We start from the raw sequence: 16,967 nt of genomic DNA on the forward strand, positions 1-16,967 counted from the left end.
GGATACAAGATCTTGATGTTTCCTCATAACAGGATCTTCACAAAGGTAACTATTAATATGATCAACATATGCCTTCTTTTCAGATTCACTGAGTGTATGTAGCAGGGTTATGATGCATCTTCAGAAAAGCAAATGCATTCTTTGAGAGCTCCACCTTTAAGTCCCCATTCTTTAACAAGTATACATACATCTACAAGAAAGCCTCAAAGTCAAGTCTAGCATCCAAATTTAGCCCTTCCTTTGTTGATATAATTATGATGCATCTTGTGTTATCAGACATTGGATTCCTTTCATTATGCTTAATCCTAACTCTAAATCAAAAATTGACACCAAAATTGATGATCCTTTGAGGGAGTCAAACTGAGACTTGAACGTATAAATCTCAAGCTATGTAAATTGTGTAGATAGCCAAGGATCAGTCAATACCAAATTTGACACATTCTGTGGGTCGAGATTTCATTGCCTCTGGTGCTAGAATAGGTGCAACTCATCTTTTCTCATTGAAAGCCCAATTTTTCTATTGGCCTTGATGAACATTACCCAAACTTGCTAACTCTTAGGCAATAGATTTATGTACTAGGAACTATTAGTCATCTGGTTCCTCCCACTCAATTCTTCTCCGTACTAATGGGAATTTTGACCAACAAGTGGACTTGGATAGATATGCTCTTTGGTGGCCACATCATGGATGGGTCTAGGAAAAGATGCAAAACCATCCATTTGAAACTACAAATTCTTGAATAAGGAGTCTAAACCATGGACTTCCCCATACGTTGGTCTACTAGCACATTTAGACCTCCAATATATTGCTCCAGTTCAACATTCTGTTTGTCCTAATAAAAGGAGGTAGCAAGTAGAGCTCCATCCCTATTGCCTGCATAAGGAGAACGGTCCACTTGCACACCCTTAGGAAATATCAATTGCAAAGCTAGATTATGGTTATGTTGAGAGGGTACAAGGGATGCAAAGTAGAGATTAAGATTGTCGACTCCCAGAAGTCTCTTTGGGGGGTCTTTCTTGGTAGTTGTTATTATTGTCTTTTATAAGAGCAGTGGTAAACAAAACTTTGTGCAGAGCTTCTTTCTAGCTCGATCAGAAAGAGATTACTTTATGCTCAATGATATTTTGAGGTACTTGGATGACAAACCTCAGCTTGTAGAACTTGTTTATCAAATGGTAAATAATGCCCCCATGGCTAGAGCCCCAAAGCAATATCATTATCAATAGAACATGAGTAAAGAGACCTTTCTCATCTGTATGTGGTAAAGGAGGATATAGCTTTTGGAGAAGTTAAAATTTGCGATGAAAGGAATGCTATTAATCTTAATTCATGATGGCTATAATCAAATGGATTATGGTTATGATTATGGGGATCTTTCTTCCTACCTGTTTGACCCGGGTGGTCAAGATTATGAGTTTGATGACAGTTTTCATTAGGCCAACATCCATATTGGAGTCCAAATGTTTATCTTTCAAAGGTTTATTTGGTTGAAAACTACTCATTTTATCTCTTATTCGACTATAGATAGTTTGTAGACAACTCTTCGTTTTGGCTCATTTTTATTCTAATTTGATTATAGAGGAGTCACACCTATATGGACTGAAATTTATTCAATGTGCTTTATTTTGACTCATAGCACAATTGATTTGGATGTGCCCATCAAAAGATATCTCAATTTTACTACAGCAAAGTTTGTAGTAGACAGCAAGCTGCCTATTGTTTATAGGTGTCTTTTCTTAAAGTTATGGTAGTCTAGTTCTCAATTTTATCATTGCAAATAGATGTCCATGTGGTCTATTTTAATTTCTACTTCTAATTCCATCCATTACTTAGTACACATTAGTGCTTTTCCTATTTTTGTAGCCACTTGTAACATAGTACTCGGATTCCCTTTACATTCAGCCATTGTACACGGTCCACCAATGTTTTTAAGGACAAAAACTTCTTTTGAGTGGAGATGGAATGTAAGAGATGGAAAATAGGGTACATAGGGATCGGTATAAAAAGTGAAAGTACTAATTATTTTGTATCCAGTTTTATCATAATACAAGTCTCCTTCATCTTCCCTCTCTCTCAGCTTTTACGACTGTCTTCTCCCTCTTTCTATCTTTCTCTCTCCTTTTTAGTATTTCTCTCTCCTCATCACTCTCTTTCTCTCTCTTTTGTACCTCTTCTCTCTCTTTTGCAATCTTCTCTCTCCTCTTTCTCTCTCTCCAGTCCTCTCCTTGACATTCAAGACAACCACAAGGTTGCATCACCAAAGTCCATGTGATTGTTGCTAATGTGGAATGCATTTTGGACTTTAGGGTTATTAGCTTTGCAAGGTGACCAAGCTATCAAGTATTATTAGGAAGGCCATGGATCTTGCAATCCAACTATCAAGTTGATACACCTGTTGGTCGTCTAATTTTTGGCAAAGGTGCCTGACACATAATAGTGGATGCATATCCTGAATCTCCTCAAAGCAAGTGAGTACCCTTATCCTCGATAAAATTAGATGCATTAGAGGATTATTCCAGTAGTGAGACTTCATCAACTGATGAATCAAGAGAGGGGTCCACTATAGAAGATGTCTAGCAAGTGACTCTGAATGAGCCAATAGCAGTTCGAGACAGAATTAGAGACATGGATGTGATTGAGCTAGATCTCAGTACATTGGATGATCCACAGCATATTAAATTAGAATCTATGCTCAATCTAGAAGAGAGGAAGGACTATGTGTCCTTGATCCAAGAATTCTGTGATGACCTCATGATTGAATTTGAGAGAAGATGGATCAAATCTTCTTTTAAGGTCATGTTGATCAAACTTTTGAAGTGCCTAATGGGCACATTCTTTTCAAGGGTGATCAAAGAGGTGCGAAACTGCTTGTATCTCAAACTAAGATTTTTTCTTAGGTCTCCAAATTAATTCTACATCATGATACTATTTCAACGATGTGTCTAGATTTGGATTCCTTGCGTGTGCAAGGGAAGCCCCTTCTACAAAAGCTATAGATACCAAGTCTCAAGTCTTAGCATCCCTTAAGTGAGAAAGGCTTACTAGAAAGTGAGCTAGCCACCCTTCCTACACCAATAGTTGATATGGTAAGTAACAAAAGGGTTGCTACACACATGTCAAGAATGGACAAAAGAGTGAGTCCCATACGAATGTGCAGACCACTACAAATCAAGCTATCTATGAGGACTTGGAGGATGTTTTGTTAATCCTAAAGATCAAGATTAAGTGCCTCCCCCCCCCCCCCCCCTACTTATATTTTTTTCTACATTCTATGGTCTTCCTGGAGGGGATCCTATGATACACATAGAGGATTTCGATCTAGCATGCTTTGCTAATGGGTTTGATAATACTCATTGTTTATTTGGGTTCTCTAGTACCCTTAAGGGGGATGCTTTAAAGTGGTACAGAAATCTACCTAGAAGGACCATAACTTCAATCCAAGACCTTTATCACCTATTTTTGGATGAAATTCAAAAGATTTTACCCATTGATCAAGTGCTTGGGAAGCCATTGGCTCTTAACAAGCATGATTTTGGTGATACTAAGTCTTATATAGCTACCTTCAATGATTGTCTAAGACTTTGGCCAAGGAAGATTAGCCCTTTTTCTAACAATGTATTATGAGAACTATTTATCAATGGGCTAGACTTGATGCAAGTGTATGTGTTACATTGGGTAATCCAAAAAATCCAGCTAAGGCCAAAGAACTAGCCATGCAATATGAGCATGATGTCCAAGTTGCTTGCCATGAAAAATTGTGAAGTTTTTCCCACGAAAATTTGTGAAGTTTTTCCCATAACTTACATGTGCACAAAGATTTTATATACCTTTTCCAACAAGGAAATGAGAATAGGGCCACTAGGGTATTTTCTAGGGACCTCAACTACAAAATCTTCCAAGAAAGGGAAGTCAATTTTGTGCATCCATTCATGAGTCAAGAGACCCTAGGCACTACGGTAGGGATCTCAATTCTATTGGACAACATGTTGACATTGCAAAACCTTCAAGTCTTTTTCGGCATGAAAATGGATTGAATGCATCCACAAAGAGGCCATGTGTTTCCCTAATGTGGTCAATTCATGATAGTTTACTCTAAGTTTGTGCAATGGATTACTTTGGAGAAAGAAAATGGGATGTATGGCTTTAGAACCATTAGCTTTTCTTTTGATGTAGCAAAGATCCATGTTTCAAGGAGGCCATTAAAGGAACTAGGCCCTATCACATCAAAGAAGATGAAGAGAAACAAGAAGAGGGGTTTAATTCTTTGGCTCACTATGTCTCTAACCCTTTACAACAAGTTTCCTTGGGAGATAATTGAGTTGATAACCAAAGAACTACATTGACTACTAGACAAAAGGCATGTCCTTAGTATGTATGGAAGCCTTAAAGTTTAGTTAAAGAGAGCAATGTTGTAACTAGTAGCTTAAAGGACAAGCTAAGTTTATATGGGTTGGAAAAGACATTGATTACACCAAATGTAGCCTAGTTTCAAGTTGGACATGATAAAAGTGTCTAAGTGGAGGACAAAGAGTGATGGTTTAAGGTGACATTAGTCTCACATTATGCAAAACCTTGCAAAGTGTTTGCAAATAGGGGGTGTGGACCTAATTGTGATTGTAGGTTAGAGCTTTTTTTCTTCTAAACATGACATTAAGTGAGCATCTTAGATTAAAAATATATTTTTGAAAAAGGTAAACATTGAAAATCCCCCACTCCCACCCCCAACCTCTCCTCATGGAAAGAATTGTAGACTACAAATTAAGAATTTCAAAATGCCAAGCTATCCTTCAAGAAAGACACACTAAGAAAATATATTTTTCTTGTACATGACACAAAATGAGCATATATTACCCCTTTTGAAAAGGGGAATATTGTGAACTCCCCCCTTGTCGCCCACCCGAACCCCCAAAAAATCACAAGAATATTGGAAAGAAAAAATAAGAACACCATTTTCATATACTAAGTGTCAAATTGCATAACAATTATCGATATCAACATAGCTAAATTTTTTATGTTTCCAAAGTTAAGTAAAAGGTAGCTCATATCTAATCAACCAAAGACCTTGAGGTATTATTGTACTTTCATTTGCTTCAAGGAATATATCCACATGATTTATAAGGAAGGGGTTTTTTTGTAAAGAAAATAAGAATTTCAAATTGCTTGAAAATTTCATCCAAGGATAAAAGTACTTCATTTTTCATATATCTAGGAAAGTCAATTTGGAGTTTAGTCAACATCATCAAAGGCAACCTCTACATTTGGTGCAAAGCAAGTCCAACTTAATCAAAATCTTGCATGCCATTTGTCTTGCATTTGTGTGGATAAATCTCACATTGTTAGCCATAAGTAAAGGCTACTTGCATGTACAAGACTTTATAGGATGTACAAGGACCCTCATATTTTGAGGCTTGTTTAAGGTTAGAGTTACTCAAATTAGTTGAAAAAGTTGCACCCAAACCTCCAATTGGTTGTGTAGTCTAATGTAGAAACATGCTTCAATGTGGATAAATCTTGCATTATTAACCATAACCAAAGGTTGCTTGCATGAACAGCTCATGACTTTGTAGGACATAAAAGAACCCTTATATTTTGAGGCTTGTTTAAGGTCAAAGATGCTCAAATTATCCAAAAAAGTCACACCCACACCTCCAATTGGTAATGTAGTCTAATATAGAAACATGGTTGAATGTTTATTTGATCTACCCCAATACCATGCAACCTCTATGATTAATATAATACTTACTTTCCAACTCTTCTATTATTGTGTTACACTCATCTCTTCGTATAGTAGCATACTTTATACAAAAAAATTTACAATATTCATAAACTCTAATGAAAGGAAGCCAACTAAGACAATCATCAATTCTAATGTTATATCTTAGTGTAAACAAAATACGAGAGATTTGCTTCTTAATATCTATATGGTTCTCATAAGCAATGTCAAGAATAGGACTGAGAGGAGAGAGAAGACTGTAGAAAATAGAGAAAGAGGAGAAAGAAAGACTAGAAATGGATAAATAAAGAGAGAGAAACCATGAAAACTACAAGAGAAGGTGAGATGAAAAATGCTATCTTTGTTATTGTGAATGATAAAAAAATGAAAGTCCTTTATATCTTATACCTAGCCAATATAGTTGGTATTTTATTTTTCCCAAATTTTTAATATATTCTCACCCTTTATATTCCATTCGACCCAAAGGTTTTTACCCTCAAAAACAAAATAAGACTTATTACAATGATTGGAATGATGGGAATGACATAGTACTGCTCTGTTTCAGTATCACAAAGATACAAAGATCTTGGGGAATCTCAAAGAGTTGATTTAAATGAAGACTAAAGAGTAATTTTCTCTTATGTACATCATATAGATGTCTCCAAAGTGAGTTTTTAGCCACCAAATTCACTTGAAAAGATACCCACAATAGTAGACAATTTATTGTCTAATGCAAACCCTACTGAACCAAATCTGAAATAACTTTTCATAGGCTAGTCCAAATGAAGGATACTATACCATCAAAAAAAAGCTCTTTTGAAGTACTTTTAGCCTATGTAGGTTACACTTTGCTATTCTTAAGGCAAAGTAAAATATGTTCTAAAACAAAATGATGTATGTAGTAAAACAAGGCTAACTTTAGCTAGATCTCAACCAAAAGAGTATCTTTAAGATAGGGAAATTCTTTCATAACGATTACTAGCCTTCAAGAAGCTTCCTCAAGAGGTAAACTCTTATATTTGATCAAATACTCCATGATTAATTAGGATTAAATCTTCTTTTCTTGCTACCTTATGACTTCCTCAAGGATGTATTGTATAATGTCTTCTTCATCTATGGGTGGCAACTCTTTCACATAATCAATTTGGGTGCCAAATAAAGACTTAAGCTAGATTACATGGAAGACATTATGAATCTTTGTGGAGGAAAGAAGTTCAAGATGATTATCCAAGTCTCCTATATACTTGAGGATCATGTAATTCCCATAAAACCTATGCGTCAACTTATTACTTCAATCTCATCCCAAAAGTCCACAAGCTATAATTTATTAAATAAAGCACCTCTAAGCATGTGCAAACCCTTCCAAGTGTAGAGTGACAAATTGTATCTTTTGATCAACTGTCCTTGAGACAGTATCACAATAAGCCTCCAATTTAGAAATCCACTCATCAATTTGGACACAAATGAAGATTGATCATTACATTTAGGTACCACTATCTTGTCTCTTAGCTCATGCTCATTGTAAGTAGGTTGTCCATTATAGAGCTGATCATTATGAGTTCATGCAAGGTCACTAATACTTGAATAATTTATGCCATAAGAGAATTGAGATCTCACTGCAAGAATTGGCGCTCTTAGAACATGAAAATTTAACCCATTGGCATTGCCAATATGGTGCTCATTTATATAAGTACGCTCACCCACCTCATGGGTGCTATTAGGAATTTCCAATTTCTAAGAATGCCTTATATTTATTGATTGAAATGATACTCTTTCCATGTGCTTGTGGTTTTTTCCTATTTTTATTTTCCTTCATTTAAAGTTATTATTCCTTCATTTAGAATCCTATCCATTTTACAAATTGACATGTAAGTCTATCAATAGATAGCCTAGTTTGATTCATCACATCATCAATTGCTTATGCCTTGGGTGTTGAGTTTCATGCTCACACAAAATAACATTCAATTGAATAAGCTCCCCATAAATTTGAGCATCATCTAAGGATCCTTATATCACTCTCCAAAGAGAATCTTTGATTTGAAGTACATGCTCCTCCAAAGCCTTATTTTTGCATTCTCCAAAGAGAACCTTTGATTTGAAGTGCATGCCCGTCCAAAATTTACCCTTAAGCCCTATCAACATTGTACAATCTTACATTACCTACTATAACTAAATATGCTTTAACTCTTATCGAGTAACTCTAATAAGCAAATTTATTTATTCAAATCAATGCTTACTTCACTCTCTTCAAATAGAGCACTTAATCTTACAAATTCGTTTAATATAGGAAAATTTCCAACTATTGAAAGTTGGCCAATCTCCAACGATAAGAAGAAGATATGACAAAGGAAGGTCTAACATGACTCCATGCGATGGGCTCTCAATTCTGAACCAAAGACCTATGGCTTTTGTATTACTTGTCAAGAAGAAAACAAATATGAGAGAGAGAGAGAGAGAGAGAGAGAGAGAAAGAGAGAGAAGAAAGTTTAAATGGAAAAACTATTATATTACTAAATCATGGAAAAATCAAAGTCTTTTACATCTTATACCTAGCTAGTGTAAATTGTACTTTATTTTGCCCAAATTATTAATATCTTCCCAATCTTATACAAGCAAGAAAACAAATTCTTGTACGTTCCAAGAGTATCTAATCTAATGTGTCCATCTATTGGCACTAATCACTCAACACTCCAAACGACTGCATTACTATGAACAAGATCTTATGAAGTTTGAAATAGATTTATAAGAAACATTTTATTGTAGATACAATTATTTAATTACAAGTACCACTATACATTCGCATTACTTTTACAAAACATAGTATATCATGCCATAGTTGTGAAGAGTTTCAAAAACGTTGTATGGGTAACAACAAAGCTTTGATACCCACCTAAAACAATGAAATAAGAAAGCTTGTGTATCCATCTATAATATACTACTACATTTAGCCTTTGTATATTGTGTGTGTGTGTGTGTGTGTGTGTGTGTGTGTGTGTGTGTGTGTGTGTGTAGCTTTTGCACATTAGATGCTTGCATTGATACACATACACATTAAACTCATTGTATAGTAAATACTTGCTACTAGCACGTGGGATGAGGGATCTAGTAGCCCCAATGGCATATTGCCACGTCAAGGGCAAGCAAGATGTGTGGGGTGAAGCCAATCCTTCACTATCCCTCTTAGCACTAATGGAAAAGGCCATGCTACACTATGGTCTCAATTCATTGGTGGGAAAAGTGGAGACTCAACCAATGGAATCCTTGCAATGAACATTTCTTGCAAATGATGGAAAGGTGCAAGCTTTTAATACCATTGGAAAACCCTCCATACAACCGTTTAAGTTGTCAAGATCCACTCCCCAACAATGAACATTTCTTGAAAATGATGGAAAGGTGCAAGCTTTAAATACTATTGGAAAACCCTTAATACAGCCATTCGAGTTGTCAGGATGTACTCCCCCCCTCTAACTACATTTCCATTGCCCCAACACATGCCAACACAACCTAGTTAACAGTTAGCACTGTCTTGAAAGGCTACACAAATCTTTGATGGGTACCGACTCCAACATTCTCTCTTTGTAGATGGCGACCTAGTTAACAGTTAGCACTATCTTGAATAGTTGCACAAATCTTTGAAATGGCTAATGGCTCCAACATTCTCTCTTTGTAGATGGCTATACTGAAGAGAAACATGGTGCAGCTGCATGCAAAAATAAGTGGAATTCAAAGACTAAAAATGAAAAATAACACTAAAATGCCTATTGACCAAAAGGGGAAAGACATGTGGGTGACCAAGGCCTCTATTCCTCATCAACTTTTTCTAGACCTCTATAAAATCTGATACCCCAAAGGAAATTTTGCTGTTCCTGAAGCATTTCAGTTTCTGCTTTTCAGGCAACTATCCATATGCAGGCAGAAAGGTATCGACTTCCTAAAAAATGTCAAACAAATTCTCAAAACAAACATCATTCCACAGCTCAAACATGTAAAGCACAAGGCTTGTGCATAGATTTTGAGGAGTTTGTTGTGAATTATCCACAATTATCTATAAAGCCCTGATGATATTTCTTCAGACACTCCCATATTTCTGGATCACCTGTTCACCACTGAATTTGTGCACAAACAGTGTGTGTTTCAGACATTACCTTACTGAGATTAGTTTGCCATAAGCTTTAGGGCATATATTTCAAATAATTTGACCCCAACAAAGCAGCCTGTTCTTGCTGCAACTACTTGATTCAACTTTAGCACAAACCAGGTGACAGCTGCTCCTGTGCAGCGCAAATTTCAGCAGGCTTCAACCTGAATCAGTTGTTGCAACATCTTACAAAACAGGTGACAGCTGCTCCTATGCAACCCAAATTTCAGCAGGCTGCAACCTGAGTTGTTGCAACATCTTACATTACTTTACAATAGTACCCTTTTAACCCAATAGAGAAGAAACAGAAAAACAACCATTAAGACATGAACGTGCAAAATCTCTCTACCAACAAAGAAAACCTTCAAAGCTTTACCTGGGGAAAGGAGATGCATCACAGTACAATCACACAAAATGCAGGCCTAACTGTCACAGTGCAATCACTGAAAATGCCAAACCATAGATGCAAATAAGCCTCACCATCCAGAAATCATGTTCCTGAAATCATTATACCTGCACCTTGAACACGCTCGAGAGTCACCTAGTGACATCAATAAATGGACTACTCAGGAACTGCTGCTTATCTGTAGAGGGCACCAATCCTACCTCAATAAGTTAAAAGCCTTTACCTAGTGACATCAATAAATGGACTACTCAGGAACTGCTGCTTATCTGTAGAGGGCACCAATCCTACCTCAATAAGTTAAAAGCCTTTCCAAACACGAATTACGAACTTAGTAACATAGCACTAAGAAGACAAGATATTACAAAATAACAAGAAAAACATGTCAGCAATCAGTTTGTCTGCTAGGAGGGGTAATGCATTGTCTTGATCAGGGCTAGAGCATCTCCTCACAATGGTGACACAAAAAAGAGCATCTGCATAGTGAACTTGTCCAGATATGCTTATGAAAACCCTCCTTGCAAATATATGTTACCTGGCAGTTGACCTCTAGAGTTATAGGTGCTACTTATAATATATTATAAGGTCTGTATAGGGACATTTTTTGAGCCATGTTATAAAGCACTCAGTGAAGACCACTACCATTTCCAAAACAAAAGCCTCCAAAGAGCAATTGATCAGCAGTTCAATAAAGATGCCATAATCAATTGGACCAAAAGTCTGCTGAATGGAGCTGGTGAGCAGCAGCATCACTACTAAAACCTGGAGTTAAAGGGATAATCTGAGTTCCAAATCCAGAGAATCATTTACTGCGTTGGAATGTGGAGATCCATAATGATTCTTAACTTTGTGCCACGGTGAGTAAGAAGGGAGTTCCATGTCAATATGCAGAGGAGTATAGAAAGGCTCGCTTTCAATTTCCTCTTGTGATGTCATCTTAGTACCATTATTGCCCCTCCTTGACACCAAGGGTAATAGCTTTATAAAGTCCTTTGCCTGTAGATGAATGCAGATATATATCAGAAAGTTTCAACAGTCAGCACATTGGTGCCTCAGGTGATTACAGCACTATTTTCACAAGTATACACAGAATCAAAAAATCACTTTTGTAACTGCTACAAATAAAGATGTGCACCTTTTCCGTCAATCCTTGTCCCGGTAAACAAGTTGTCATACTGTTTCTGTCATTGTGAACATTCAAAGGTTCTGTGCAGCTATTGTCCACGGCAGTTCCCACACTACCATTCCCTTGCTTGAGACTTGGTAGACCAGAGGGCCCAAGCGTTAAGAATTCACCACACGTCACTGCATCATTGACATGGGATGCATCACAATCATGCCTTCTTAGAGTCAAGAAAGGGGTTTCAATCTCGAATGTAGTTGTCGAAGACACGTGCACTTTTCCTGCCAAGCTTTTGGATAGATAGCCAAATTCTGTACAAGATCCTCTCAAGTGAAATACTTTGGAATTAGGCAATGAGCTGCAAGCACCCCTGCCAGGCCCAAGGCACTCTAGTTGTTAGCAATATAACTGGCAGCATGTATCAGAGAACAGAGAGAGCAGAACAGTCAATTCCACATACCTTGAAGCACCCATTGTGCCAGATACAATGTCATTGTTCTCTAAACTGCTCTTGTCAGATGCATCAAATTCGACTTCATCTGCTGAATTATTCAAGTCCACACCCTTGAAAAAGTCTGAATTTCTCGATGGCTCTAGTGTGAGTTGCCATGGTCGTTTCCGGTTCGATACCTGCAATGTCCAACCAAAGTATAAGGTGTTTCTTGAAGAAACAGTCAGTGTGATCGCATAGCTGGCTTTATTGCTATCCATTAGCATTCAAGGTTGCAATCCAAGCCTGGCAAAATGGTCACATAATTCAGGTTATGAAGGATGGATACCTGGTCTCCAGAAGACCATGTTGGACTCAGGGAAAACATTTGGAAAGAAGAGAGCTCCCTCGCCTGGATGCCAGTGGAAGCGATGCTCACCTGCAGCATTAAAATTTAGCATTCGCTAGAATGTAGCATGATCAACACAGGAAGACAGAAAACCCATCTAGTGGTATTAATAATACAGTGAAGGAGAATGCTGTCATTACAAGCATAGCACTCTGTAAGACCAAGAGCTGATCAGATAACACACACCATAGGCAATCCCAAGCTACTTCGTGGCGCGTCAAAGGCCTGGCTGGAACGGTGCAACAGGCACAGGTCTGTGATAGGGATCGTGTGCGCTTCATTCTGTACACTGTTGGTTTGAATCAAACCTTCTGTTTGCTTCTCCTCACTCAGGCAAGGAGACGGAACCAGAGATGCCATTGGATCCTTCTTCTTAGTGCGAGGATCGTCCCAATCTTCATCTCGAGACTGATTCTTCGCTCGTGTGGTAGCATCAGAAGCTTGTGGGAGAGCTCCAAAGCACATGGCATGCGATCCTTGCCAGGAAGATCCGTTGAGAAGGTTCTGCTTGGACGAGACGTTGCAGGAAACGGTAGAGCCAGGGCTACAAAGATCATGCACCTGCGAGAGAGACGACAGGCAGGGCTCGTTTTCTTCTGCTGCTGATAACGGCAAGCCTTGCCGGTGGGCGAGGAGGCCTGCGAAAGGCAGGTAGGAGATATGCGCGCTCCCACAGTTGAGTGTGGAGCAGGAGAGCAAGGAGCAAGGCTCGCGGAGGAGGTGAGGGAAGGATGATGGAGGGGACGAGGACGAGGAGGAAGTGGAGGACGAGGCCGACGCAGGGGCGTGGGTCGGTTCGAGGAGGCGGATCTGCATAGGGAGGCACGGCGGCGAGGGGAGGGGATGCTGCTGCTGCTGGTGCTGAGCCTGGTGAAGGCGGAGAGGGAGGGGAAGAGGAGGGGCGCCATGGTGGAGGGAGGCGAGGCAGGCGGCCTCCTGCTTGCTCTGCTCTTCGAGGCGGAGCTTCTCGAGCTGCGCGACGCCGAGGCCACGCTGGGGCTGCTTCTTGGGGGCGTTCTTGGCCTTGTGAGGGCGGGCGCGGGGGCGGGAGGCGCCGCCGTCGGGGGGCCGGGAGGGGTTGGGATCGCGGTCCAGCATGGCGGCGTCGGCCAGTAGGGGTCTTTGTTTTTCTCTCTCAGCAGGAGGAGCTGTAATGGAGCGGCAGCCGTCGGCCCGCCATGAAAACAGGGAAGGGAAGGGAAGTGAAGTGAAGTGAAGGAAAGAAGGATGAGAGCTCTCAGTGGCTATGGCGGACGACGAGAGCGCACACTCTTCTCTCTCTTTCCTTCCAGGCTCCCTCTGTTCTACCAACGGCAGACCGAAGAACAGTTCGTCTTTCTTCTACTTAATTCCTCTCATCATCTTTTATCAGAAAATGTTCTTTTATATCAAGTTTCTTTTAATTAATATCGGTAAATCTTCTAATTAAATCTTCTCGTCGTATTTTTGGTTTAAAAATGTTATTTTTTATATCACCTTTCGAAAGAAAAGGAAAAACATTTTCGGACAGATGAATCACCCTCACAACCCCTGGGCCCTGGGTCCTACAGTCCCAACATCATCCATCCTCCGCCCCCCCCGCCCCGGCACTAGTAGCCCAATTGGTGGGGGTAGAGTGCGTGCGTGCATGGATGTCAAGCCTTTGAGACCCGGCCTGGCAGCTCAAGGGAAATTTACATCAACACACAAGCAAAGACAGCTGGCTCAACCTGTCTAATAAAATTCTCACGCCAAGAGGCAGTGCAATTTTTCTCAAAAAAAAACATCATCACTACCATCACCACAAAAGATTGCTCTTTATTTATACCCCTTGTCACTACTCACCATCTGCCATCGCAAATCTATACTATTAGTTAACAAGAGGTGGGGGCGGGTGCCATGTGGCAGCCCCCCACCTCCCCCACAAGAAAAAAAAGAGAATGCGGGGGCAGGTGCCACGCGTCCAGCACCTGCCCCCGCCCACAAAAATCGCGCCCGCCCCGGTGCGAAGAGTCTAGGTGTGGAGCGCCCAGTCTCATCTATCCGCAAGCCAATGTTGATGGAAAACATTTTGCAAAGCCAATACAAAAAAGCCTTCAACTTAAAGTTTTCTTTTCTTAATGTGAGGCGGTATAAATAAATTATTGAACATATTTACATCCTCTTATAAAACGAGTCAAGGAAGCCCAAAATCTCTATATCTCCTTCTACAAGAGCTTATAATGTAGAAATTACACGACACGGATAGAATCTGAGCAAGGAGTAGAGAGCACACAGCAAATATGAGAAGAATAGAAACTGTTTTGATCTCAAACGAACTGATTTAAAGATGGCTTTGTCCACTTCTGTGTTTCCACTGTGAAGCTTAGATAGCGATCCAAACAAATGATAGGCAAATAGCTTAAGGGTAGCTGGCAAAACTCTAATTGGGTGAAAGATAGATTGACAATGGCTTTGGAAGGGTCTTCCTTTTATAGTTGAGGAAGGTAGTCTCGTCCGCCGGCAATATTATGAACCTGCCCTAGTTGGCCAAGGAATATTCCCTTTAACGTCAAGCTGAAGGCATTGCCCCCAAACCCCTGTTAGGGGGGCCACCCCACAACTCAATGCATTGTACCTCGAGTTGCTACCCATATAACTACTCTATCTAACCCAATGGCTAGATCCACACAGGTCACCTTTTAGCCATCCAATCACATAGACCTTGTACTCTGCTTTGGTAGAAGGCAATGCCATAGTTGGTTGCTTCTTACTAATCCAAGAGAATATTCTTAAACCTAATAAAGAGAAACAATACCCAGAAACTGATTTTTTGGAATCACTACTTGAGTCATAGTTCTCCATAAGAGCACTTTCGGAACTATATGTGATACTATAGTCAAGAGTTCCCTTCACATATGTGAGAACCCATATTCCAACTTTCCAATGACTTTCTCATGGTTTGTTTAAGAACCTAATTAAAACACCAACAACAAAATTGATATTTGGCCTGGTGTTACATAAGTAGATGAGGTTGCCAGCCAACCTTCTATACTTCCCGACCTCCATAGGTGTAGCTATCTCCTTACACTTGGTCATGCCAAATGCTTTTAAGATCTCCCATGCGTACTTCTTTAACAATAGTGTTACTAGCCCAAGTATGTCATTTCAAACTTAGAGTTCAAAGCCTTTTGAGTCTAATAGATCATATCTTCATAGTCACTTGTAATAAGAAGGTCGTCCACATATAGGACAATCGCTACAGACTTTTCACCATCCTTGTAAACATACAAGTTAGCATCTGAGGCACATCTTTTGAAATTCAAGCCTTAAAAATTTTGCCTATTTACTAGTACCATACTCTAGGGGCTTGTTTCAACCCATACAATGCCTTCTTTAGTTTACAAACTTTGTTCTCACAATGGGGGGGGCTCAAACCCTAGTGGCTAACCCATGTGTACCTCCTCCTTAAGGTCTCCATTCAAGAACATAGATTTAACATGCAAACTAGCCACTTCTTATGAGCGGCCATTGCAAGTATTAAGTGAATAGTAGTCATTCTAACAGTTGAAGCAAAAATGATTCTTGAAAATCAAATCCTTCAACCTATGAAAATCCATGTGTAATTAATATGCCTTTGTACTTTTCTTAGATGTCATCAGACTTTACCTTCCAGACACACTTGGTGCTCCCAATAATCTTCCTCTTTTTTGGCCAATCCACTCGCTTCCAAGTATCATTCTTCATTATACTATCATACTCAGCTTGCATAGCTACTCTCCATACTAGATAGGCAAGTGCTTCTTCCAAGTCTGTTGGCTCAGTTACTTCTCTCATAATTGTTAGGGTTTGAATTTCATCGTATATTTAATGCTATTTCATACCTTAGTCTTTGTGTATATGTAGTCATGTGAGATCAGCCTATGTAAAAATGACCTTATATGTCATATGATGTCTTTACCTGAAATACAAGCATCTGTCTTGAATTCGAGCAGTTGTATCTTTTGATATAAGATGAATGAAACTGAAAATGTAGGATGACAATGCCATGCTTTTGCTGGTCGTTGATGGTTGATCTTTACTATTGCATTTTGTTTCCCTAATTATTAAAGTTTTGATTATGAATTCCTACATTTCAGCAAATCTGTATGTTCTTGTATTTTTTGTTTGGTTCTGAATATCCAGAACACTTTGACGATCCTACTAGTTTCATGGAAATAATTTTCCTAATTTAGGTATCAAGCTTGGAACCAACTCTCATAAGTAGCTAGATCTCAAGCTACAGGATTGCTAATGGAAGTGAGGGTGTATCATGAGCCTTTTATGGGCAACATTTATGTCAGACAACTATCATCATCTCTCCAATCCTATCCTTACTAGGAGTAAACCCTGAGATTTCAGGGAAGCCTTGGCAAGGCAAGTATAGTAGGCTGTAGGATTGGATGATAGGAGTGGAGCAAAAGAATTAGGAAGGCTAGATGAAGAGTAGTTTGTTGATGTAGGGTAAAATCCTCTTGGAGTACATATCTCTACAGGTACTTCAACAATGTATCACTCTCCTCCCACTTCTACATAATCCCATCTCCTTCAAATACACCTACTTTGTTGGAATGATTATGAAATTGTATTACCCTCTAACTATCAAGATACTCTTGCTGCTCAAGCATTTGAAAGATTGAAACATATAGTGTCAAGGAGAACATTCTGTTTGCACAGTGCAAGGATTCCAGCTAGAAAATCTTTGACATTTAATCCCTTACTACCTCAAAGGAAGTTAAAAAAGAAAAATATC

General features: G+C 39.1%; 1 protein-coding gene across 1 annotated transcript; it reads right to left on the minus strand.

Moving 5' to 3' along the window:
* Positions 1–10,578: 10,578 nt before the first annotated feature.
* LOC148033864 (uncharacterized) lies at positions 10,579–13,577 on the minus strand. Its single transcript, XM_087681863.1, has 5 exons — positions 12,404–13,577; positions 12,158–12,247; positions 11,839–12,008; positions 11,391–11,748; positions 10,579–11,251 (listed from the first exon to the last, which is right to left on the minus strand). Exons 1-5 carry the CDS (start codon positions 13,313–13,315, stop codon positions 11,024–11,026), a joined length of 1,758 nt encoding a protein of 585 aa, XP_087537989.1. The 5' UTR covers positions 13,316–13,577; the 3' UTR covers positions 10,579–11,023.
* Positions 13,578–16,967: the final 3,390 nt, after the last annotated feature.

The sequence above is a fragment of the Lygodium microphyllum genome, chromosome 7 (assembly GCF_053477565.2).
Source record: "Lygodium microphyllum isolate KBCC chromosome 7, Lygodium_microphyllum_v1.1.10, whole genome shotgun sequence".
Lineage (NCBI taxonomy): Eukaryota > Viridiplantae > Streptophyta > Polypodiopsida > Schizaeales > Lygodiaceae > Lygodium > Lygodium microphyllum.